This window comes from Camellia sinensis, chromosome 4 (genome assembly GCF_055761805.1).
Source record: "Camellia sinensis isolate YWXY chromosome 4, ASM5576180v1, whole genome shotgun sequence".
In the NCBI taxonomy this organism is placed as follows: domain Eukaryota; kingdom Viridiplantae; phylum Streptophyta; class Magnoliopsida; order Ericales; family Theaceae; genus Camellia; species Camellia sinensis.
Genome location: NC_138964.1, coordinates 205,252,574 through 205,276,055, shown reverse-complemented (window position 1 = coordinate 205,276,055; position 23,482 = coordinate 205,252,574). Strand labels below are relative to the sequence as shown.

At 32.5% G+C, this 23,482-nt stretch overlaps 2 protein-coding genes across 2 annotated transcripts; one reads left to right on the top strand and one right to left on the bottom strand.

The window, feature by feature from the left end:
• Window positions 1-6,987: 6,987 nt before the first annotated feature.
• LOC114271586 (putative serine/threonine-protein kinase PBL7) lies at window positions 6,988-10,752 on the top strand. Its single transcript, XM_028213196.2, has 6 exons — window positions 6,988-7,772; window positions 7,916-8,173; window positions 8,257-8,429; window positions 8,535-8,614; window positions 8,755-8,902; window positions 10,067-10,752. The coding sequence occupies exons 1-6, from the start codon at window positions 7,214-7,216 to the stop codon at window positions 10,412-10,414; spliced, it is 1,566 nt and encodes a 521-aa protein (XP_028068997.2). The 5' UTR covers window positions 6,988-7,213; the 3' UTR covers window positions 10,415-10,752.
• Window positions 10,753-14,038: 3,286 nt separating this feature from the next.
• Window positions 14,039-22,917, bottom strand: LOC114271584 (putative fructokinase-6, chloroplastic). Its single transcript, XM_082867375.1, has 7 exons — window positions 22,321-22,917; window positions 17,602-17,813; window positions 16,259-16,471; window positions 15,714-15,911; window positions 15,478-15,615; window positions 14,750-14,866; window positions 14,039-14,450 (listed from the first exon to the last, which is right to left on the bottom strand). The coding sequence occupies exons 1-7, from the start codon at window positions 22,484-22,486 to the stop codon at window positions 14,316-14,318; spliced, it is 1,179 nt and encodes a 392-aa protein (XP_082723501.1). The 5' UTR covers window positions 22,487-22,917; the 3' UTR covers window positions 14,039-14,315.
• Window positions 22,918-23,482: the final 565 nt, after the last annotated feature.

Below are 23,482 nucleotides of genomic sequence, written 5' to 3'. Positions count from 1 at the left end.
AAATAAATTGAACTGTCATTTTTACTCAACAAGAGTCCAATAGAAGAATTATTTAATCAAATCATCATTTGAGTCACAATCAAATACCTTGATTTATAATTAATTTTTTTTAAAAAAATTATAACTAATATTAATTTATATCGTGATCAAATATCACTTTAGATCGTAATTATATTTGATCATAGATGGATCTTTTCACTAATTCAAATTATAACTAATACAACTGTACGATATAGCAACACATTAAAAAATAATTTTTATATGATATACAACTTTTAATGAATATGCGTAACTATACAATTGATTATCAACGACAATGAGCTAGTATATCATCTGGTAGGATAAAATTGAGAAATTTGTCATGTAACAAGGTTTTGATTTATCTCTAGTCCACACAGTGAACTAGACCAGTAAAGTTTGGCGGATCAATTTAACTGTTTTTTCTTTTTCTTTTTTTTAATGAATAATTTACACACAAGAATATATAAAATAAACAAATTAAATCATTAAAGTAAGATTTGTAATTTTCTTTACAAATTATATTGATAGTACTTACATTTTATTACTTGTGTCATTTTGATCTCTAAACTTTAATTGACTCAATTTTGACTCATAATTTTAGATTTTGTACCAATTTAATCCAATCAGTAATATCATTAGGATTTTTGACAAAAAATTATTACTGAGTTTGGTTGAAATTAAATCACTAATTAATCAAGTTTATAATTTCGTCCCTAAAAACATTACACATGCCACTCATATGCGCATTTGTTATAAAAAAAAAAAAAATGCTAATAATCGAAATTAATTAGATCAATTTGAGATAAAATAAAAAGTTCAATATCCAAATTGAGCCATTAAAAATTATAAAGACTAAATTAATATAAGAATCAAAATATAAGGACTCAAGATGTAATTTTTCCTTTATATTATATACCTAAGGAACATTAGAGATGAGAGGAAGAGGGAGCTTGAACACTTAAATGGATGAACAACCTTAATAGTTCTCAACCATGATCTCTATGGTTTGGCCTCTTTGCATCTTTAATACATTTTTTTTATTGTGGAATGAAAACTAATGATTTTATCAAATGTTATATGGATCTCACACTTACGTAAGATTTATATCTGTATGAGACATTTAATAAAATTATTCGTAAAAAAATTGATATTCTTAACATTATTCGAAATAAATTTTCTTTTTATAATTAACCTTAGTAGTATGACAACATCCTTTCCTCCTTGGTGAATCTCTTCCCTTCATCAACTAATGGTTAATTGAGCACTTAAGTGTGCAACTTTATCATAATCTTATGTTGATGCAAGTAATCAATGTTACAAAACCATCCCCTAATCTTTATACTTTAGGCCCAATTATTAACCTACATCTGGCACATGTGCAATGACTCACATCCATATATAATTATTGAAAATTGCCTAACCATTATTCATGACAAAATTACAAATTAAGAAAACCTACCCTACCAAAATCCTACTACGATCTTCCTACTCCAATGGCCCATCAATTTCCACAATACTCTTAATTGTGTTGGGGATCCGAATGTTGATGTGTCCCCATTTGATTATTGTGGGTGAAAAAAAAAAAAAAAAAAAATTCAAGCTTATGTGAAGCTTTAACTGACCTACTGATCCACTAAACTGAACAAAATTTTAAAAGTATGTTTAAGTGTAAATATAACACACTTTCAATAGTTAATTTTGCATTTATTATGATATTATTTCATTGATTTGATTAATGAAAGAATATTTTATTCACACTATATAAATAAATTCACATTCAATATATAAGATTAGAACATATTTAACAATTTACATAAATAAAATTCCATAACCATTTTAGGTAGACTCCCTTGCATTGTCACTTCAACAAACTAGCAATCAGACTAATCATTTTACCCCAACATTTGGAGAGCCAATCTACACTAGCTAAAAACAAAAAAAATAAATTATTCTTCATCTCTGGCGCCTTTTTTTTTTTTTTAATTTTTTTTATATATTTTATTTTTAAGTAGAAATTGTTATAATTCCGTGCCTACCTAGCCGAGCCGAGACTTTTTTTTTTGAACATGAAAATGCCAAACGGCTTCCAGAACATCACTAGATAACAAAACAGAAAGTTCACAAGGGAGATGAGCAACCCAATTCAAAGGCAGTGAGCCCTTTAGGTGCATAGAGGCAGCCTAATGGGCGACACGATTACATTCTCTGGATGACCAACTGAAAATGATATTGTGACGAGCTCGAGCTTGAAGGATGTCATAGATAATGGCTTGACAGTTCCAAGGAGGATCCAACTCGGACACACTTAGCTCAATAATTGCTTTATTATCGCTTTTGACATGGACTTGAAAGAGATCGAGAGTTGAAGACAAGGCACATGCCAGTCGAACCGCTCGTGCTTCCCCTTGGGTAATCGAAGATGATTGAACAGTAAAGGTAATACCATCTCGCAGATGTCCTTTCCAATCCTGAAGAACCACGGCTAAAGAAGTCTTATGACTGTCCGAAGCAAAGCTAGCATCACAATTAATCTTGAACTGTCCTTCGGGAGGAGGAATCCATCGTAGAATTTGAACCAACTAATTAGGTCTTTGGACCAACTAACTAATTAGGTCTTGAATCAATTTGACCCCAAAAGTACAACAAAGCAAACCTCTCATGATCATGACAAATCGGAACCACCCATCTCGGCTGTCAAAGGAAAATTGGATGGTCACCAAACTATGCATCTCATCTCATCTTCCTCTCTTTAATTGTGCATTAATTGTTCTCCATAGTAATTTCAAAATCTCCTAAGAATTTCTCATCCACTAAAATCTAGCCTCCCGGAAAATAACAGAATACTTTCGAAATATTATCTTCCTATTTTTTAGCTAATCATTATTTATTATATTTATTATATTCTTTAATTACTCAACATAATATTTCACTTACTTATTTTTTTTCACCAATTACTATATTACATAATATCACATGTTCATACTTTGAGACTACTGAATAATCACCCCACTCTCTCTCTCATGTGAATATAATTAATATAATTTTAAGTATACAAAATTAGATTACAAAATTGATAGTCTCATCACCTCTTATAAGCGAGATGTGTCTAATTTTAAACATGTAAAAGAACTATAATCATATTCAACTTTATTAACAAGTTGAGAATCGATCTAGAAGATCTAGCTCTCGTTTAATAATGGACTAAGGGTTTTGCTTAAGACCCATAGGGATGTGGCACGCTGCCATTCGCTGAAACAAAAAAAAAAAAAAAAAATTTTGGCCAATCATGGGTCTACACACACAACCCCCAGTGATCCCCACTAGGGGTCTTAGGCATTTTTCAAACTAAAATGAGGTTAGTAGCTTTTTTTAGTCACAAAAAGACAGTGGGGTCTTTTGATAAGCCAAAAAAAGGTCAGTTTTTAATTTTTTACTTATTTTGAGTCAAATCACCTCTCATATTTTTTATTCACAAAAAGAGAAAATAGACCTCGTTTAGCAACAAGTTGCTAAAAAGTCAACAACCCATACCAAAAAGTCAAAGATTTCTTTTTTTCTCTCTACTTTTTTGCACAACATTTTGTAAAAAAATAAAAAAGTCATCGCAAACATACTTGTTTTTTTTACATCACATTTTAGCCAAAAAATTAAAAAGTTACTAAAAAAGCTTGTTCCCAAACGAGTTCTAAAAAAACTAAAAAGTCAAATTTTTACCAACTTTCCAAAACACCACAGTGTGTTAAAAAATTAATAAGACAAAATGTTACATTCAAATCATAATTATTTCATTTTTTCTCTTATAAAAATCAAAAAAATTAATCCAAACGAACTTGTTTGGGAACAACTAATTTGGTAACTTTTTGGCTATTTGGCTAAAATATGAGCTAAAAAAAACTAGTATATTTGGGATGATTTTTTGGTTTTTTATGAAAATATGTGCAAAAAGTAAAGAGAAAAGAGAATCTTTGATTTTTTGGTAAGGGTTGTTGGCTTTTTGGCTAATTTAGTAACAATTTGACGTTTTGACTAAAATGGAGGGTTCTCAAACGAGGCCTAAAATAGCCAAAAAATTAACCTACTTTCTAAACAAAACCTTAAAATAATTGTGTATTTTTCATATTGTACACACTTTTGTAAAGTATATCTAACAATTTCAAGTCAAATAAAGGTATTTATTAAAAAAAATCCATCATATTATTGTTATTTGGCGCTAATGCTAACAAGTGCACGGATCTTGATAATGGGCATTTAACATTGTATTATTTGTCTTGAATTTAATAATTTTAATTTTAACTAGTTAATGTATATTTAATATTATATTAAAATGTCTTGAGTTTAATAATTTTCTAAAAATGTCTTGAGTTTAATAATTTTCTATTTTTAGCCTATTAATTGAATTAAATATATTTAATAGCTTTCTATTTATGTTCAAATATATATATATATATATATATATATCAGTAGTGTTTGGTGGCCCGAAAGTTCATGACTCGAATGGTTTGAATGTGTCAAAATGATATCGTTTTGGGGATAAAACGACGTCGTTTTGATACATTAGAGCCATTCAGACCACACAAATTCGAGCCACCAATCATTTTTCTATATATATATATATATGTGTGTGTGTGTGTGTCTTTCTATTTTTAACTTGTTATTTTGCCTTCCTTTGGAATGTGTATTGACTTTTTGTCTTTTTTAACCTGAGACTAAAAAGTCTTATTTGGAATAGATTTTTTAACTTTCTTAACTTTTGTGAAAAAAAAAAAATGAAATGATTATAGTTTAAATGTGATATTTTATCTTATTAATTTTTTAGCCTATTTTATCTTTTTGTGGCTAAAATAGCCAAAGTAGCTTATGCCAAACATAGCCTTTAAATGAATAAAGTTATACACATTAATTGGTATATCAATTAGTGTACTAATATATGATGTAAAATAATTTTAGAGATTTTAAATCTTTGTAACTTGTATAATAAGTGGGATCTATAGTTTTAAAGTGATAATATCATAACATATGTTAATACACTTATTGGTATACCAATTAGTACTACTACCGATTTCAAATTGAACAAGTTTTAATACTCATTAAATGCAATAAAGTATCATTAATTACTTCTCATATGCACTATTTGGCATCCCTTATACTAGTATAATTTTTTTTTTTATCTTTTTTATTTTTTTTAGGTCAAGTATACTTTTTGATTTTTTACCAAAAAAAAAAAAGTAAAATATGAAATAGATTTGAAATGATATTGTAGAGAGGTAATTTGATCCAAATAGGATAATGTGCTAAAATGTGTGCTATTTTAGAGCATTCACATCTCTTCCCTTATATTACCTCCTTACTCAAAATAAAAAGTTTTTCTGTCAAAATACATCTTCAACAGTTCCTCTATCCAACCCTCCAAATATAAGTATTGCTACAGTGATTCCCTACAAATAGGGAGTCACTGCAACTCCGTCATATCTGATAAATTCTTATTTTATAGGCGCGAAGGACGTCTCCCCGGATGTCCCTCCAGATGTCCCGTGAGAGTCTTAGAGCTAAATAATGAAAAATATTTAAAATTAGTTTGATCGGTTGACCGCCCATTTCTCTATTCTATTAAAATAATATTTTTAATTATTTTTATAATTAATATTTTTTAATAATAAAATAATAAAAACAAATGAGCACAAGAGCATAGAAGGAAGTAGCAACGGAGGAAAGCAAAGGGGCGGTCGTCCGGGTGGTCGATTGGGCGATCGATCGGTCAAGCTAATTTTGAACATTTTCCTTCTTTAGCTTCAGGACTCTCACGGGACATCCGGAGCGATATTCGGGGGGACATCCTTTGCGCCTATAAAATAAGAAAGGTAAATTACATTGACACTCCTTGAGATTTGGTCCAATTACTACCCACCCCCTGACGTTTTGAAAATAACATTCCTACCCCTGTGGTTAATAGTCTCATTTCACAAACTCCTATGCTTATATAAAAGGTAACAACTTCTAGTAGAAAAACAGAAAAAATTACATTAAAAAAAAATAAAAGAAAAGGGAAAAAAAATAAGAGAAAGTAAAGCAAAAAAAAAGAGAGTGCATGAGTTTAATGTCTTCATTCCGTCTAAATAATTACAATGGCAGGGAGGTTAGTATAATTTTTCAAACGTTAGGAGGTGATATGTATTAAACTTAAACCTCAGGGGGTGTAAGTGTAATTTACCCAAATAAGAATTTATCAGACATGAGGGCGTAGGGAGTCACTGTAGCAATACTTATATTTGGGAGGTTGAATAGGGGAATTGCTGAGGATGTGTTTTAATAGAAAAATTTCTTATTTTGAGTAAGGAGATAATATAAGGGAAGAGATGGGGATACTCTTAGTACATGCCAAACATCTCTTAAAAATGAAAATAAGTTAAAATGTCAATAATTAAAATCTCACATTCAAATCATAATCATTTCACTTTTTCTCTTACAAAAATATTTAAAAAGTCAACTCAAATAAACTTTTAATTTTAAACTAAAATAGTTAAAAAGTAAAAAAAGCTAACTTAAACAAGTCCATTGGCAAACGAGAGGTAAATATTTATAAAAATGTCAATTAAGTTGAAAAAAATATTAATAACAATTAAATACAAATAAATGAGTTTAGGGCTCATCCTAAAATTAACCCTTTGATCATTTGGATAGCTTGTTAGTTTTTTTTGAGTGTTTAACTCAATGCTTCTTGTCTTCTCAACCAAGACACTCTATTCAATTCACGTTTTTCCTGTGTTATAAATAAAATTAAAAATTTAATAAGATAAAATATTATATTTAAATTATAATTATTTCAATTTTTTTTATAAAAATCAAAATAATTAAAAAATTTATCCTAAATAAAAAATTTTAACCTGAAATTAAAATAACTAAAAAATTTAAAAATCAACCTACCTCCTAAACAAAAGTTATATATACATAATGCCATCATCAACTATCAAGGCCATTCAATTCAATCCATTCAATTGCTTTTGGGACCATCTCTCGACCTTCTCGCAATACAATAGTCCTATAATCCAATCCAATCCAATCCCCACACACACACACACACACACACACACACATCCCCACTCTCACTTTCTTTTTCTCTCTCTTTCAACCCTTTTCCTTTTTGCTTTCTGGGTTTTTCTGGGTTTTTGTGCTCTCATAGAGATCCGCTTTCAAAATGGGGTTTTCCCGAAGCAGTGGTACTTACTGTAGAGAGCCTATTCACAACCAAATTACCCCAATTGCTTCATCTCTCTCTACTGATCAGTACTTGGACTACAATGAGATAAAATTCAAGACCCTTTTGTATAAGATGATTTCGGAATTTGGGTTGTTGGCATGTGTTCTCCCCAGGGGCAGGGCCAAAGATCAATCGGAGAGAGAGAATGTTAGCAGCAGCAGCAATTCGGAGCACAACAAGGCTTGGTTGCTTGCGGAGTCTGGAGGTTGTGGTGCGGAGTTGAATTCGAGTACTGACCCACAATCAGTTCACTCCTCTTTCAGGTTCAGTCTCTGCTCCCAAATCGAACTCGAATCAATGAATGTGGCTACTAATCCTTCTTCTGCAACTATTTTGATGGTGAATTTGGACAATGGTTTCTTAACTGACTCTCGATCTCAAGAGCTTAAATGGCAAAGAATTCAATCACTGGAAAGGAGTATATCTCCTCTGGCTCATACATTGACTAGGTTTAGCTATGCTCAAATCGTCTCTGCTACTCGAAATTTTTCAAAAGGTATTATTCAATTGGGTTTTCTTGTTTTTGTTTTTGTTTTTTTGTTACTATTTTTTCTTTGTTACATATATATATATATATATATATATATGTTCATGATTGATTGATTGTGAATTTGTAATTGATTTTGTTGAATTGGGTAGGCAGGGTTTTGGGTAGAGGAGCACTGAGCTATGTTTTCAGGGGGAAAGTAGGGTTTTTGAGGACCACCGTAGCGGTTAAGCGGTTGGATAAGGAAGATAAAGAGTCTTCAAAGGCATTTTGTAGAGAACTGATGATTACTAGTTCACTCCATAACTCAAAAATTGTCCCTCTTGTTGGTTTTTGCATTGATCCTGATGAGGGTTTGTTTTTGGTCTACAAGTATGTATCCGGTGGAAGCTTAGAGCGGTATTTGCACGGTATGATTTCATGTCTTTTAAATGGAAAATTGGCTTCTCTGTTGATGAATTTAAATGACTTTAGAAATACTCATCATTTGCAGAGAAGAAGAGGGGAGTGAAGGGTGGTTCATCACTTCCATGTTCTGTGAGGTACAAAGTAGCTGTTGGAATAGCAGAGGCAATTGGTTATTTACACAATGGAACTGAGAGATGTGTCGTTCACAGAGACATTAAACCCTCGAACATCCTTTTATCTTCCAAGAAAACACCAAAGGTAGCGATAGGATTCGCTCTATTGTTATTGTGATTCTATGAACTTTTTAGTCGACCATGATATTTTCTGGTAATGTTTCTAACATTTTCAATGGTATAATTCTAGTTATGTGACTTTGGATTAGCTACGTGGACTCATGCGCCTTCAGTACCTTTCCTTTGCAAAACTGTGAAAGGAACGTTTGGGTACGATCTCATTCTCGAGACAATTTTGAATAGAACAAAAAAAGCATAATAGCAATCGAGATAGCGATACCATCCATTGTTTCTTGTTGAATGGTTGATTTTTTTATTTCACTTACGGACTGTTTGAATTAAATGTGCAGTTACTTGGCCCCTGAATATTTCCAGCATGGGAAGGTATCTGATAAAACCGATGTTTATGCTTTTGGTGTGGTCCTGTTGGAACTAATAAGTGGACGGAAGCCTATCGAGGCAAAGAGGGGTCCAGGAGAAGAAAACTTGGTGGTGTGGGTAGGTCACTGTTTTATTATCTGCTTTAATTACCTTTGTCAGTTCCGTTATTTTTCTGACAGTTGAATCAGTGGTCCCCCAGTTACCTTACTGTAAAGATCAATGATTCTCACGACTGCTAATGTCGACAATAATTGCAATGTCCGGAACAGACATTTTAAATCGATTAGAGGACAATTTGTTCAATGAACAATGCTTCTAGGCAATTGTCCTTATTCAGCAGATGCTACTAATAAATTAAATGGTCTCATTCATTCAATCAGTTTTTTGTCATCTATGTTTATGATTCAATTATTTCTTTTTTTTGTGGCTTGGTAGAAATAGATGGTAATGCACCTATTGTATAAAAATCGATTACTAATCTAAAAAGACTAATACTTGTTTGTAGGGATTCTCATTTTTTGCATTTTTAGATTGTTGCCGTGTCATATAAACTCTTTGAAAATGATGCTTGAATACTATAATGTTAATTTTTTTGGGTAAGAGAAATGGGGATTCTTTCTGACTCCACTCTTGATGAAGTAGTTTCCTCTGTTGTATAAAGTTTTGAAAAGAACCTATTTTGGTTTTGTGTGTCAGCTTAGTTCGAAGTTTGCATATGAATTTTTGGCTTTTTTTTGCTCGAACACAATGAAGGCTTACAAAATGGTTTCCGTTATGTAGCTGAATGGTCCTTAATATAAATTATGAGAGGAGCTAGTCTTGGGGTTTAAGCTCTCTGATTCTCTTAGGATCTTTTCTCTCTACTTTGAAAATGGTATCAGAGTTTATATGTTTGTTTGAAATGACAATTACACCTGAGCATGCTATTAGATTTTAAGTACATAAATGTGAAATTTGGCAATTTGAGAAATCAATTTTCCAAGACAGAAAAAGGCTACACTCAATTCTGCTCAGGGGTTCTACCTTACGAGAAACAAGCTATTTAAAGTTCTACGTAAGTGAATTAAATTGTGTTTGTATTATAATGATGTGATAACATGCCTGATGTAGCGTCATTGAGTATGAATTTTTACCTTGAAATTTAGGTCTTTTGTTTTTGTTGGTTAAGAAAAGGGATATTAAATTTTCCATTTTGATTTGATTTATACATTCTTTACAATCATAATGATGCAATAATGATCTAAATATGTTTTTTTTTTTTTTTTTCTTCTTGTTTTGCAGGCAAAGCCATTGTTGCAGCAAGGAGCGATTGAAAGTCTGGTCGATCCACAGCTCAAACTCACTCCCAAGAACTTGAATCAAATATCCTGGATGGTTCAAGCTGCAGCTGCCTGCATAAACAGCGAAGAATCCCAGAGGCTTGGCATTGCTGAGGTTATTGCAATACTAAAAGGAGAAGAACGTAATTTACCTAACAGGAGGAGGTGCAGTTTTTCTAGTAGTGGTTGCGTTGTTGATTGTTGCCCTCAATTGCAACGCACGAAAAGTGATATGAGGAGTCATTTCGCCTTGGCAATGCTTGGAGTTTCGGAGTTTGAAGACGATGATCACCATCTGTACTGTCGATGAAATGAAACAGATCGAACAATTTGAATTTTTAGAAGTTTTTTTTTTTTTTTTTTTTTTTTTTTTTTTTTTTTTTTTTAAACCCTCAAGTTTTATTATGTTGCGAGTGTAGAACTCAAAAATTGTGTTGAAATTGTAGATGAAGAGGGTGTCTCTTGGTCAATTGCTTTTGTACATAAAATATCTTGCCTTTTGCTTTCAGAGGCAAGGATGAAATAGTGTTTTTTTTTGGGGGGGGACAAGATTAGAGTGCTTCTACAAGACGAGTATAGTCGAGCTAAGTATAAATTTTTAACGAGTAATATGATTCGACTCACATATATATGATTATGGTGTACAAATTCTTATGTGATTGCTGAAAAGTATTTGGTAATTTCTTGCTGCTTCATTCTTGTTTTTCGAAAATGGTGGAGCTAAGATTTTATCACTATGTCAATTTATTTCAATATTCAAATCTATAGAATTTTCTAAGCATTATGAAATGAAAAAAAAGAAAAAGATAAAGTGCAATTAAATATATAATAGAAGGAAATATTTTCTTAGATTTATTTGTGAATATGTTCATGTTCTAACCAATAATGTGTTCCTCTCCCCACCCCCCCCCCCCCAACAAATATAAGATATTTGCATGTTACAACACAAATCGATATCTCTCTATAGATTTGAATTTGGAAGCTCACCCTAATATTTAAGTTCATCGTAAAATTACTTGGGTTATAGTTAGTGCCTTAAATATCATTTTCAAGTATGGATTTTTATTAAAAAAACCTAACGTATATGAATAAAAGAATTAATATTGAAATGCTTTTTATAGTTGGTGTGTTGAATTTGTTGAAAGAAAAATAAGACATATAAGAAAAATTTATAAAAGGTATATATAATTTCAAAGAGAAAATATTGAGAACATTTTCAAGTTCTTAATTTAAAATATGATTTCTTAAAATTTAAGGGATAGAATACTCCTATCGTCAATACTCATAAATTGTAAAGAATTATCTTTTCTCAAAATTTATCTTTTGTATACTGCTCCTAATATACTTATAATTGCTGATAAAAATTTAAAAATATAAAAATCTAATAGTGACAACAAGATAAGGATTTTGGGAATAAAGTATAACATAGCACCATGCGCATGGTTTTGAGCATGACGTTTATATGAATTGAATGGGAGAGTCGGGCCAATTAAAGAACAAAATGACGTCTATATTCATATTTCTTTCGTTGACATGCTTTCTTAAAAATTTTTTTTTGATGAAATAGGTAAATGGCTCTGATATCAAAAGGGATAAACACGGGTCGTCCGTCCCCACTCTGTATCATATTTGGAGCGGGATAAATAAGGAGGTGATAGAAGTGGAGCGGATGCGTGACGGAAATTAAATTAATTTTATAAGTTGAAAAATAAAAATATTAATAAAAATTATAGATAATATAATATATTACAAATAATAATTTATACTTAAATGAGAATTATATTTGTGAGATAAAAAATAAATAAATAAAAAATAATATTAAATATAATATTTTTATTTTATTATAATAAAAAATAAATAAATTATACATATTATATATATAAATATATTTAATAAATATAATCGGAATGAGATTCGAGCAGAACAATACTAGGGAAGCAAAACCTAGACCAACCGATCTCGAAACATCCATAGACATGCCTAGTGGCGGAGTTAAGAAATTAAATCAGAGGAGACACTTATTAATCACAACATTAAAAATTTTTACAAAAATATTTCACATAAATTTTTACGATTTACTTCAAGAAAGATATATATATATATATATATATATATTATTTGTAACTAGTATATCATGGACAATATAAAAAAAAAGTCATGCATATAAGTTTTAAAATAAATTACATAATAATAAAGTATTTTTTATACAAAATTTCAGTAAAAATTCAATATAATAGTCATACTACATCATCATTGACTTATAATATCACCAACCAATAGTAAAGAAACACATAGAAGATGAATCCCACATGTCAAATGTAACTAATAATTCAATAAATTTCATATCTTCATTGAATTTAATTATAATTGCAGGTTAATAATGATGGACATCACCATTATATTGAAATTTTCATAAATAATAATATAACTTATCGTAATATCTTTATTTCAATAAAAAAAATAACTATTATTATTCTCAAAATTTTAAAAATGTCATTAATATTTTAATCTAAATAATATTTTATAATTTTTTTATTTAAAATTTTTTGTTTTTTTTTGCAAAAAAAAAAAAAAAAAATTCAAAACCAGTGGGGCACGTGACCCCCCTGGAGCAGGTGTGGCTCCGCCACTGGACATGCCTACTCTTCTCTGCCTCAACTAGGACCATCGATCTTGGGTTAGTTTTTGTTTTTTGGAATTTATTTTTATTTTCTCCCACAACTGCACTTTTCTCTCTCTCCTCACGTTATTTTGTTTTCTTAAATGAAAGAATGTTTTTTTTAAAGCAATTGATCCAAACAACAACTATAATAAGGTAAAGCAATTGCCAAAAATGAGTCAACCCAACATAATTTTTTTTATAAATAAAGACACAATTACAACTTTCACATATATGGATCACGACAGTTAAATAATTTTAATTCATCTTACAAAGCATTATATGTAACCAGCTTGCTATCTTCACTAGCCTGCAAAGCCCAACTTGTGTTATCAATCACCCCACATATATTAATATAAATATCAAATATATCTTTAAAAACAAATTTATGTAATTTTAACTAACAAAACAAATTTTATTTTTTCTATTTTAGAATATTTTGCCAACATCCTTGACTAGGCCCCGGTTGGCACGTGCAAAATCCGTGAATTCCTGGAAAGAAATGAAGCCATCGCCATCAGTGTCGATCTCAGCCATCATTCGCTGGATTTCGTCTGGCGTAACGGAGCCGAGCGCCTTCAAGGCGTCTCCAAGCTCCGAGGCGGAGATTTTTCCATCACCGTTGGCGTCGAAACGCTTGAAGATCCGCTCGCGTTCGGCCTTATCTTGTGGATCATCATCTGCCATTATTGACTATGATAACGTTAATAATTGAATCTTATGTTGTCAGCTTAGATAATATGGTTTTTGTTAATTGAATGTTGGAGATTTGTGAGAATTTGGGTTTTTATAAAGAAATGGGAGAGGAAGAGGTATGGTTGTCCTTTGGACTCGGAGGTATTTTTATCGGATCACCAGCTCTTTAACTGTCTTACTGTTAATAGAAGCTGTGGGTGATATATACTTCAAAAATAAATTTTCATATGAAAAAATAAAAATATTTGGAAAAATTTGAGTATAGGAAGACCACTGCAGAAACTAAAAATACAATATATGTCAATCATTTTGAATAAATTTTTGCCAAATGAAAACAACATCATTTGCAAGGATTACAAAAATAATTAAAATTTCTCATGATGCATAATCCGATACTTTTTACACCAAAATATTTGCAGAAAAACACTTGTTTAAAAAGACAATTATGGCAAAACCCGTATTTTCCCCCAACAATTGAAACACCTATATATATATGTGTGTGTGTGTGTGTTTTGCATCAATTGAATGCAAAAAAAAGTTTGCCCTAAAAAAGAAACTAGGATTCTTCACAGTAAGGAATTTGACCAGAAGAAGAAATATATTGAAGCAACCAACATGTCACCGGACCTTTATGTCTACAATATGGTTTAATGTATGCAAGAACGAAATAATATATCGGAGAGGAGGTTCTCAACAACCTTGGACAAAACACGTTGCATTAAGATACATGCATATCAATTTATTTAAATCTATTCGAATGTGAAATGGTCTGCTCAACATCATCATCATACCAAAAACAAAAATTTGGGTGAAGGTTGGGAGGTAGTTGTACAATTACAGTGTTCCAGATCAAAACTTATGCCACCGTCTTAAGCAGTGCATTCAGTACGGCTTCTCTGGTTGGCAACGCTGGAATTGCACCTCTCTCCTGGACGGTCAATGCACCACAAGCATTGGCAAACCTCAGAGCTTCTTTCAGTCGGTTCTCCTCCTGGAAACATAACCACATTTATCACCGTTTATTAAGGACAGAAATGTTATGCTTATGCATTTTTATCAGACAAACTGAAAAATGAGAATGATATGTGAATTGATTGATAAAAAAAAAAACTACCTAAAAAAAGAAATCCAAATTTACATGTAATGCAAAGTTTCCACACTACAAGGATATCATGAATAAATCGACAATACGAGTATGGAAAACAAATGCAAAGGACTGAAAGTAAATTGTTTGCTTGCCAAGCATATTCAGTACAGCTGTTAAAAACACTAGTATTTCTATGAACGTACCTGTAGCAATGAGACATCAGCAGCTAGTTGTGATAAGATTCCAGCAACAAAAGCATCTCCGGCTCCTGTGGTGTCCACCGCATCCACCTTTAAACCTTTAACTCTGCCACTGAACTCCTGAAAGAATGTATAAAGTCCAACAGTTACTGTTCTTGACTCAGAAAGATATAGTGGAGCCCAGCAATACAGAAAAGTTGGGACATTAGGATCAACAAAACAACAACAACAACAACAACAACAAAAAAGAAGGAAAAGAGAGAGAAAAATTGCATTTGCCAAGCATATCATCTCAAAATAAATTGGCTTATATGACAGATTGACCAAAAAGTGAGACCCATATATAACGTCTCTAGTGGCTTTTGAAGAAATCACAGTTGATATTTTGAAGGTCAAGAGGTACACCTCAGAAATGCAATTTGATGATGAACTTGATTGCCCCCATACTCACTTCAAAAGAAGAATCCTTTTAGTTTTGTTTCAAAAAAGAAGAAATATCTTTACTTTCGTTTCCTAAAGCAAGGAAAATATGTCAAAATGCAAGGTGAACAGAATGTAATGATCTCTTCAGCCCAAGTGCATCTATCTTCATCCCACTGCAGTATGACTGAATATTTTCACTCATCAAAGGTAAATGGAACATGCTAAATAAACAGTTAAGAAACCAAAAAGAGTACAGTGTTTCAGCATAGCTTATTCTACAAAATGATATATATTTGGAGGAATATTACCTTGGTGTAATACCTGCAACCATCTGGGCCTTCAGTGACAAGGAGTAAAGTAAGATTTGGATGAAACAATTTACGAACAACAGCATCATCATATGGATCCTCCCCTTGTGTTAAAAATGATATCTCTTCTTCACTTATCTAATAAGTAATTTAAACAGAATCATCAGAAATGCAGTTTCCATTTACATTATTGCATTGTGACATTTATCCATTTATGCATTTAACATGAAGAATACCTTAATAATATCAGCGATCTCCCATATACTCAAAATTCCTTCTCTGGCACTCTCTGCAGATGACCACAATGGCAGCCTCAGATTGGGGTCGTAAGACAAAATCACACCAGCATCTTTTGCAGCTTTTGCTGCTGCAATATGGGCTGACTTGCATGGTTCTGTAATCAAACTTATGGAACCATAATGAAAAATTTTTGCCTGCCAGAGGGTGTTATAAATTACTAGATTTTTTTACACAATTGAACATATAATAAAAACACAATTATGTATATTGTGGTACGAACATAATCATATATATCCAGAAGCAGACTCCAAATATGGGCAGATAAACTGTAAATACTTCAAAAACTGAGGCCCTTTATGACATAAATGCTCAGAGGCATAGACAGAGGGAAGAGGAGCAAGAGGGGAGGCATAAACTGAGTCCCTTTTGAAGAAAATGACTTGGTAGACAACAACTTAAATAAAAACAAAGTGGGTTTATAATATTTACTTCCTCCTCATTGTTTCCCTTTTATTTAGTTATCAAAATACTCCTCAATTACCTTCCTAATTAAATCGTAATCAAGTTCAGTTTCTTGAAGCAGCATATCAGCACTAGGATTGCGATAAAACATGAACTCACGCTCCCCATCATTTCTCAGTGTCACAAATGCTAAAGCAGTTCGGGCACCAGGGTCAAAGCGCATTCCTTCATTGTTTACATTATTCTCCTTTAAAATATCAGCAAGCATGTATCCAAATTCATCTTCACCCACCTGTGCACATTGCTTAAAACATGAACGATCATAGTAACAGGAGAAACAACCGTTTTTCCTTTTCCAATTATCTCAAGTAATAAGCACATGACAAGCAATTCTCAGAAACCAATTTCGAGACAAAATTTAGGTTGATGCTCTAAAGATAATAGATATTGCATTTCATACAGAGTTATATTCAGTACAATTTAATAAACAGTTCAAAGCTTAAAAGATCTTCCAGGTGAATAGCATTTCAGATTCAGGAATAAACAACTGACAGCTTTTGGTAATGGTAGATAACAACTTCTTCTAAATGGAAGCCACAAGGATGACTTGGTTTGGAATGGATAAATGAATCCATGGATATTCATGATGCAACTATATTTTCTCACAGGCAAGTTGCATAAATACCAGACACTCTAGCAGTAGAGCTCCAATATCGAATGATTCAAAAAAACGTACAAATACAGCACAAGTACGTAGGGTGATCAGATTCTGTTTTAATCAATTTTAATGGGCAGAACTCCATACTATTGAACTAGCTAACTGGGACCATGCTACATAGGCACAACAGAGGCTACATTTGATGTATCACTGCAGTGAATATATATCTATGCATGTTTATATATGAAAATCCTTTTCCAGAGCAGTAATCCAACAATATAGAAGGCATGAACAAGAAGAACCACATCAAGAATGAACATGAAAGTATGAAATCCAGATAAGGTCTTATTTGTTTATCTAATTATTTTTTGCTAGCAGTCAAGGAAGAAAAAAATTAATGTGGGTTAAGACAGCAAGAAAAGACTTGTTAACTTGTGGTTCAGCTAAAATTATGACCTTTGATCGAGTGGATTGGTGAAACAAGTGGTTGGGACAAAGCATAGTTGAGTTTTTTTTTTTATTTTTTGGGAAGTATAGTTGAGATTTTATTTTATTTTATTACATAACTTTTGGTTTACGGGAGGGGGTTAATAAATCTTCAATATTGACAAAGGAAACAAGATGAAGGCAACCACCAGTGACATAAAACAACCATGTTATGAACAATTTACATTAGTTAAGTGGGAATAAAAAATATTACTTCTGTCTCATATTTTGTAGACAATGAACAACATTAGACAAAATGAATATATTCAAAATGATACCTTTCCTATAAAAGCTGATGAACCACCTAGACGAGCAATACCAACAGCAACATTAGCAGGTGCACCTCCCGGAGCCTTTTTGAATGCAGGTGCATCGGCCAATGACAGCCCACTTGTAGTTGGGACAAAGTCAATTAGCATTTCTCCAAAGCAAACCACAAGGGAGGATTCATTTGTTCGAGATACCCCATCATCACTTGGAAATGCCTTTCCTAGAAAAAATGAAGTTGACAAAAATTATCAACAATGGAATCGAGGAAAAAAAGTATTGTCTAAATAGATCACAAAATAGTTTTTTGTTTCCAGTTTTACACCATCACACATTCTATTAATCATTATTTGAAACATAACTCTACCTTTAAATGAGTTTTAGGCCATTTCATAATGTTTGCTAAGTTTCCATGATATATATATCAACAATGCTAGGTGACCCGAAAAAACATGGCTCGAATGGCTCGAAATACTCAAAACGGCGTCGTTTTGGGTGTAAAACGACATCGTTTTGACATATTCGAGCCACAAAAATTCGAGCCACCAAACATTTTCCTATATATATATATATATATTTTTAATTTCATTTCGCAAATTCCAGCCATTCCAGTTAATGACTAAAATTAATTAGCTCATTGAAAAAGCTTTGAATTGTAGTGTTTTTCACTTTTATTTCCAACCCTTTTTTCTTGTGCATTTTGATACATTCCAAACTTTTTTTATTAGACAAGTAAAGAATTTTATTAAGCAAAAAGTTCCACAAAAGGGGGCCAATCTTCTGCAGTAAAACAAAAAGAAATTCCCCAATATATGTACTAGGATGTACAACTCCCCCAAAAGTCAACAAAATCATAAAAAGAAAAAGGAAATGTCTCCCTAAGCCAAAAAAATAAGGAGACAAGCACAGTCCCTATTAAGCATATACCAAAGTCTCTACATTCTCAAAAGAACACGTATTCCACAAGTACCATACAATGCATTTAGGAGCAGCCTCCACACCTTCCTCCAGCTCCCCTTCAAGCACCCTCTACTCCAAGAACAAAATAAGTCTCGGACCAAGCCAAACACCACCCATTCCACCCCAAAAACTGAAAATACCATGCTCCACACTTCTTTGACTCTAGGGCAACTAAGACAGTTGGAGGGGTGATTTAAGCTCTCATATGCTCTGTATAAAATTATCAGCAAGAGTGGTTTTAGTTCTTATGATATTCTTGCATAGTGACTTTTAACTTCTGTTCCAACACTGACTGCTGCAACTTTAACCACTATAGATATCCAATATGAAAAGGTGTCCCAAAATATGCCTTGTAATGGAAAAGCTTAAGAGAGCTAACAAATAATCTAGAATTCTACCTTCTTGTCTCTTTCTCTTTTTAACCCCACATTGTCATAATACAATTCAAACCAAGAGCTGACAAGCTGGGAAAAATGCCTTATGTTGAGGTACATGTGGCTCAACACCCTTGGCTCGACAAGCCTTAGGTTTCTCAACCACCACCTACACTCATGATCAAATCTCAAGGGTTGTATCGTGGGAGTGCAGTCGCAGGTAAGCGAGCCTCAAAGACTATGGGCATGTTTGGTTTGTCTCTCACAACATGTTTTTGGAGAAAAAATTCCAAAAATATGTTTGGCTGGAAAAAAAAATTAAAAAATTAAAAATTCTAGGCCTTGTTTGGTTTGTTTTTTAGAAAAATTTTCGGGAAAAATTCTCTACAAACAAATTTTCAAGAGTAATCAAATCAAACAAATTTTCAAGAGTAATCAAATCAAACAAATTTTTTCAAAAAAAATCTCAAAATTTTGTTTGGTTACCTACTTTCCAAAATCACTCTCTCTCTCTCTCATACACACCAAATCAGTCACTTTTTTTAAAACTCTCTTCCCAAAACAATTTTCCAAAATCATTTCTAAAAAAAGACAAACCAAACAAGTTTTCATACTTTTTATCTCAAAAACTACTCTACAAACACAAACCAAACACACCCCTAAAATCACTTCTCTCTACTACACATCTATCCAAGGTTGTTAAAATCGGGATCCTACGTTGGATCGTTGGAGGTGTTTATAGGATCGGATCGTAGAATCGGATCGAGGATCGTAAGATCCTACTGAAAAGGACAGATTACATAATAATTTAATTTAAATAAATATTTCTTATAAAGTATACACGAAATGAGCCTATATTCTATTAAAAAAAAGTGGAGATATTATGAAAAATATAATACTCTATGTAAAATGTACATATAATATTATACAATAGAAAACTCGATGACAAAAGTATTGTATTTCATCAAAAAAGAAAGTGAAAAAGAAGAAGAATTCTATAACAAAATACTTTACAATCTACAATAATGCATAAAAAGTGAAGAAAAAATATTTAACAAAGTTGGATATGAAAATATATTAAAAACTCAAAAGAATAACTTAACCAAATGATAATGTTTGTCGTTAGCATCCCTGGTGGAGCGGATTCAAGTCACAAAAATAATCTCTCCAAAAATTAGGATAAAATTGCAATCATCTTACCCTTCTTAGACTCTGCTAAAGCTAAGTTTGTTTTTCCGATTATTTAATTTTTTTAAATTATCGCAATATTTGAATGTTTGTTTTCTAGTTTGTTTTTCTTAGTCTATTTGATTCAATACTACTTAATTTTTATTATTTATTTTGACCACATAAATTGGTATTTAGACAACAAACATAAAATTTACAATAAAATATGTCATACAATACAAAATAAGGCTTGTAAATTGGATCGGATAGGATCGGATTCGGATTCGGATCGGGATTCTACGATCCTATAAGATCCCACTACCAGGATCGAAAGATCCTATCTATAAGGAGTTTTTTACACGATCCGGATCGATTGTACTTAAATAGATCGTAAGATCGTAGGATCGTAAGATCCGGATCGGGATTCTGATAACTATGCATCTATCAATCACTTTTTCTCTCTCTCCTCTTTCATGCTCAATCACTTTTTCTCTCGCACCTATCTATTCAACTATAAAAAAATATCAAATCATCTCAAACTCTGAAACTTCAAAACTATTTTCAAAATATACAACCAAACAAATTTTCAAATTTTCTAAACTCTCTCTAGAAAATTATTTTTTAAATAATATCTCAAAACACAGGTCTATATCATGCCCCTGTAGGAGTTAGGTACACTTCTCATGAGGTGTCACATATCTTGGTCAATTTGGTCACCTTGTGTAGTTTTCTCTTTCTAAGACGAGGTGCAAGAGTGGATGACGAGACACCTTGATGAACCCTAAACTCTAGCCTCCAAGCCATAGATCCTCTTAGGCCCTACTCTTGACCTAGGTTGGGGTGGTAGCATCAGGGTGCTTGGAGACCAAGTGTGGATAATAGGCCTACTCGATGAGGGAAAACTCGATAAGGGTTGCTTGGCCAAGCTAGGTAGGAGTTGAGCTGCAGTAGTGGGGAGGACATGCTCGACAAGAGAATAAGCATGCCATGGCATTGAGAGAATTTCAAGACATAGACACACTCAGGCAATGAGCAATCCGATCGAGCTAGAGAGGGCACAGTGAGGGGAACTACTCGAATGAAAATTCCTTGATTGAGCCAAGGTGTGCCACAAGCAGTCTGGGGCATGCCTTAGTGTCTCTGCTCAGGGAAAGGGTACCACAAATGCTTGCTTTGGCCATCATAGCTCAACCTTGGAAGGGAGCATGAAGAGATTTTCCATTGGTCCATATGTTGTCTCATGAGGATGACATGTGGACTGTGTCATTGGTCCACAGGTCATCTCAAGCTGACGCATGGCTCCTTATTCTTCATGTGTTGCCAACATAGATGATGTGGCAATTACCTCGTAGCAGAGTTGGACATAAGTATCTACAATGTCCAAGATGAAAAGCTGAAAATCATAAATTCAGATGTACATGAATCAAAAGCTTTTCACCGTTTACTTATCATGTAAAATATGTTTAGTTGGTCAGTTCTCCAAACCACATCTGAAGTTGCTTCTATTTGCCAGTGTAATAAAAGATTAACACAAAACTTTGCATTTTACACAAACAAATGTTGATCACATTTAGCACTCACCAACACCTTTCTTAAATTTACATCCTCTATGCCGTCTTCAATTAAAGATTCCACATCAATTTCTTCGTCAAGAGTGGTTTCAGTTGTTCGTAAAATATTTTTGGATACCAGTACTGACTGCTGCAACTTAAAACCTCCATAGTTATGCAATATGAAATATGTCCTAAACTATGCCTTGTATTAGAAAAGCATAAGAGAACTAATAAATAATCCATTGTCTCGTGCTTTTTTTACCCCACATCCTCGTAACACAATTCAAGCCAAGAGTCGACAAGGATCAAATTCAGGTTGGAAGATAGTGCTGCTAGGTGTCAATCATGGGATTAGCTAGACTAATCAAGGAGAAATAAATAATCAGTTCAGATTCCAAACAAGTTACATTCATTAATCCAAATTGATAGTAAATTCTTTGCACTCTCTCCACAAAGTAATTTCTTTGATTCTTTACAACTTTCTGAAATCCAACTCAATTTCAAGAATTCAGTTTTAGTTTCCGTACAGGTCAACGAAATTGTGCCAGGAACTCATAAATTATGAGATCTTAGAAAAAGTAAAATCAAAAATAAAATTGAACTCCACTTGACGAAGATCTAATAGAGAACCAACAGAGCAAAGAAATCGAAAAAAAAAAAAGAAGGATTTTTTTACCTCTCAGTTGAAATCGCGAAGGTGAAGTGGTGATCGGAGAAGAAAAGGCAGATATTTTGACTCCACATCGCCTGAAAGTAGATGAACCAGAGAACTGATGCGAGAGAGAAGTTGGATGATTCGAAGAGACGCCATTGAAACACAGAGCAGTTGAATGCAGTGCCATAAGCAAGAGTATGGAGATGTATGAAAGACAATTGATGGAGCGCAAAGGGATCGTCGTGCTGATGATAATAAAAAAAACCTAATCGTTTTGGGTGTGTAGTGGTAGATAAGGCGTTAAAATTGATAGTTTTGAGAAGGAGAAAACGAGTGGGGATTTGGTTTGAAGCGAAATTGGCATTGGAATGATCGCTGAGATTGAGAGACAAACAAATTCCAGGGTTTATTGAGGGTTGAATAGTTGGGGAGATGAGTAGCTCTGTGAGTGTGAGAGGAGAGAGAGAGAGGGAGGGAGGGCGAGTGCGGAGAAAGCAAAGAGAGAAGAGTAGGAGCTTGTCGGGTTGCAAGTGTCTTGCAGTTTTGTGGACAACCAACGACCAAGTCTTCTAGCAGCAATTGCCTCCTCCCAAAGCTTAAAAAAAATAAAACGGCAAATTACCATCACCCCTCAAGATCTGAATAAAATGCAGATTTTTTTTTTCTCAAATTAAAAAAATTACATTCCGTTTTTTAATGTTTATATTTGTATAATAAATTATCTCTTAAAATTTATATTTACATAATAAATTATTCTCTCATTTGTTATGCAAATATAAATCTCAGAAAGTAATTTATAATTTCTCAAACCTCATAGAAAAATCCGTATTTTAGTCAAACCTTGAGGGAAGAGTTGGTAATTTGCCCAAAATAAAAAATCAAAGATAGTATTGGGAAGAATTTTAGAATTATGATTTGAACATAGAATTATATTTGGAGTTTGTGAGTTTTGAAATTATAATTTAAAAAAAAAAATGTTTGGTTATGAGTTTTAAAAAGAGTTTTGAATTGAGTTTTAAAATTTTTAATGTGACATATGAAATAAGAAAATTTGTTTGGTTATGAGTTTTGAAAAGAGTTTTCAAAATTTAATTCAAAAACTTAAAACTTATAACCAAACGCACAACTCGAAACTCTGTTCAAAATTCTATTCAAAATTCATAACCAAACTCTTTTTAAATTT

Excerpts from the sequence above, each read along its gene's own strand:
- LOC114271586 (XM_028213196.2), top strand. The coding sequence starts at position 7,214 with ATGGGGTTTTCCCGAAGCAGTGGTACTTACTGTAGAGAGCCTATTCAC. Across the intron at positions 7,773-7,915 it reads TACTCGAAATTTTTCAAAAG|GCAGGGTTTTGGGTAGAGGA; the intron begins GTATTATTCAAT and ends TGAATTGGGTAG. Across the intron at positions 8,903-10,066 it reads AAGAAAACTTGGTGGTGTGG|GCAAAGCCATTGTTGCAGCA; the intron begins GTAGGTCACTGT and ends CTTGTTTTGCAG.
- LOC114271584 (XM_082867375.1), bottom strand. The coding sequence starts at position 22,486 with ATGGCACTGCATTCAACTGCTCTGTGTTTCAATGGCGTCTCTTCGAAT. Across the intron at positions 16,472-17,601 it reads CATCAGCTTTTATAGGAAAG|GTGGGTGAAGATGAATTTGG; the intron begins GTATCATTTTGA and ends CAATGTGCACAG. Across the intron at positions 14,867-15,477 it reads GTTGCAGGTATTACACCAAG|GAGTTCAGTGGCAGAGTTAA; the intron begins GTAATATTCCTC and ends ACATTCTTTCAG.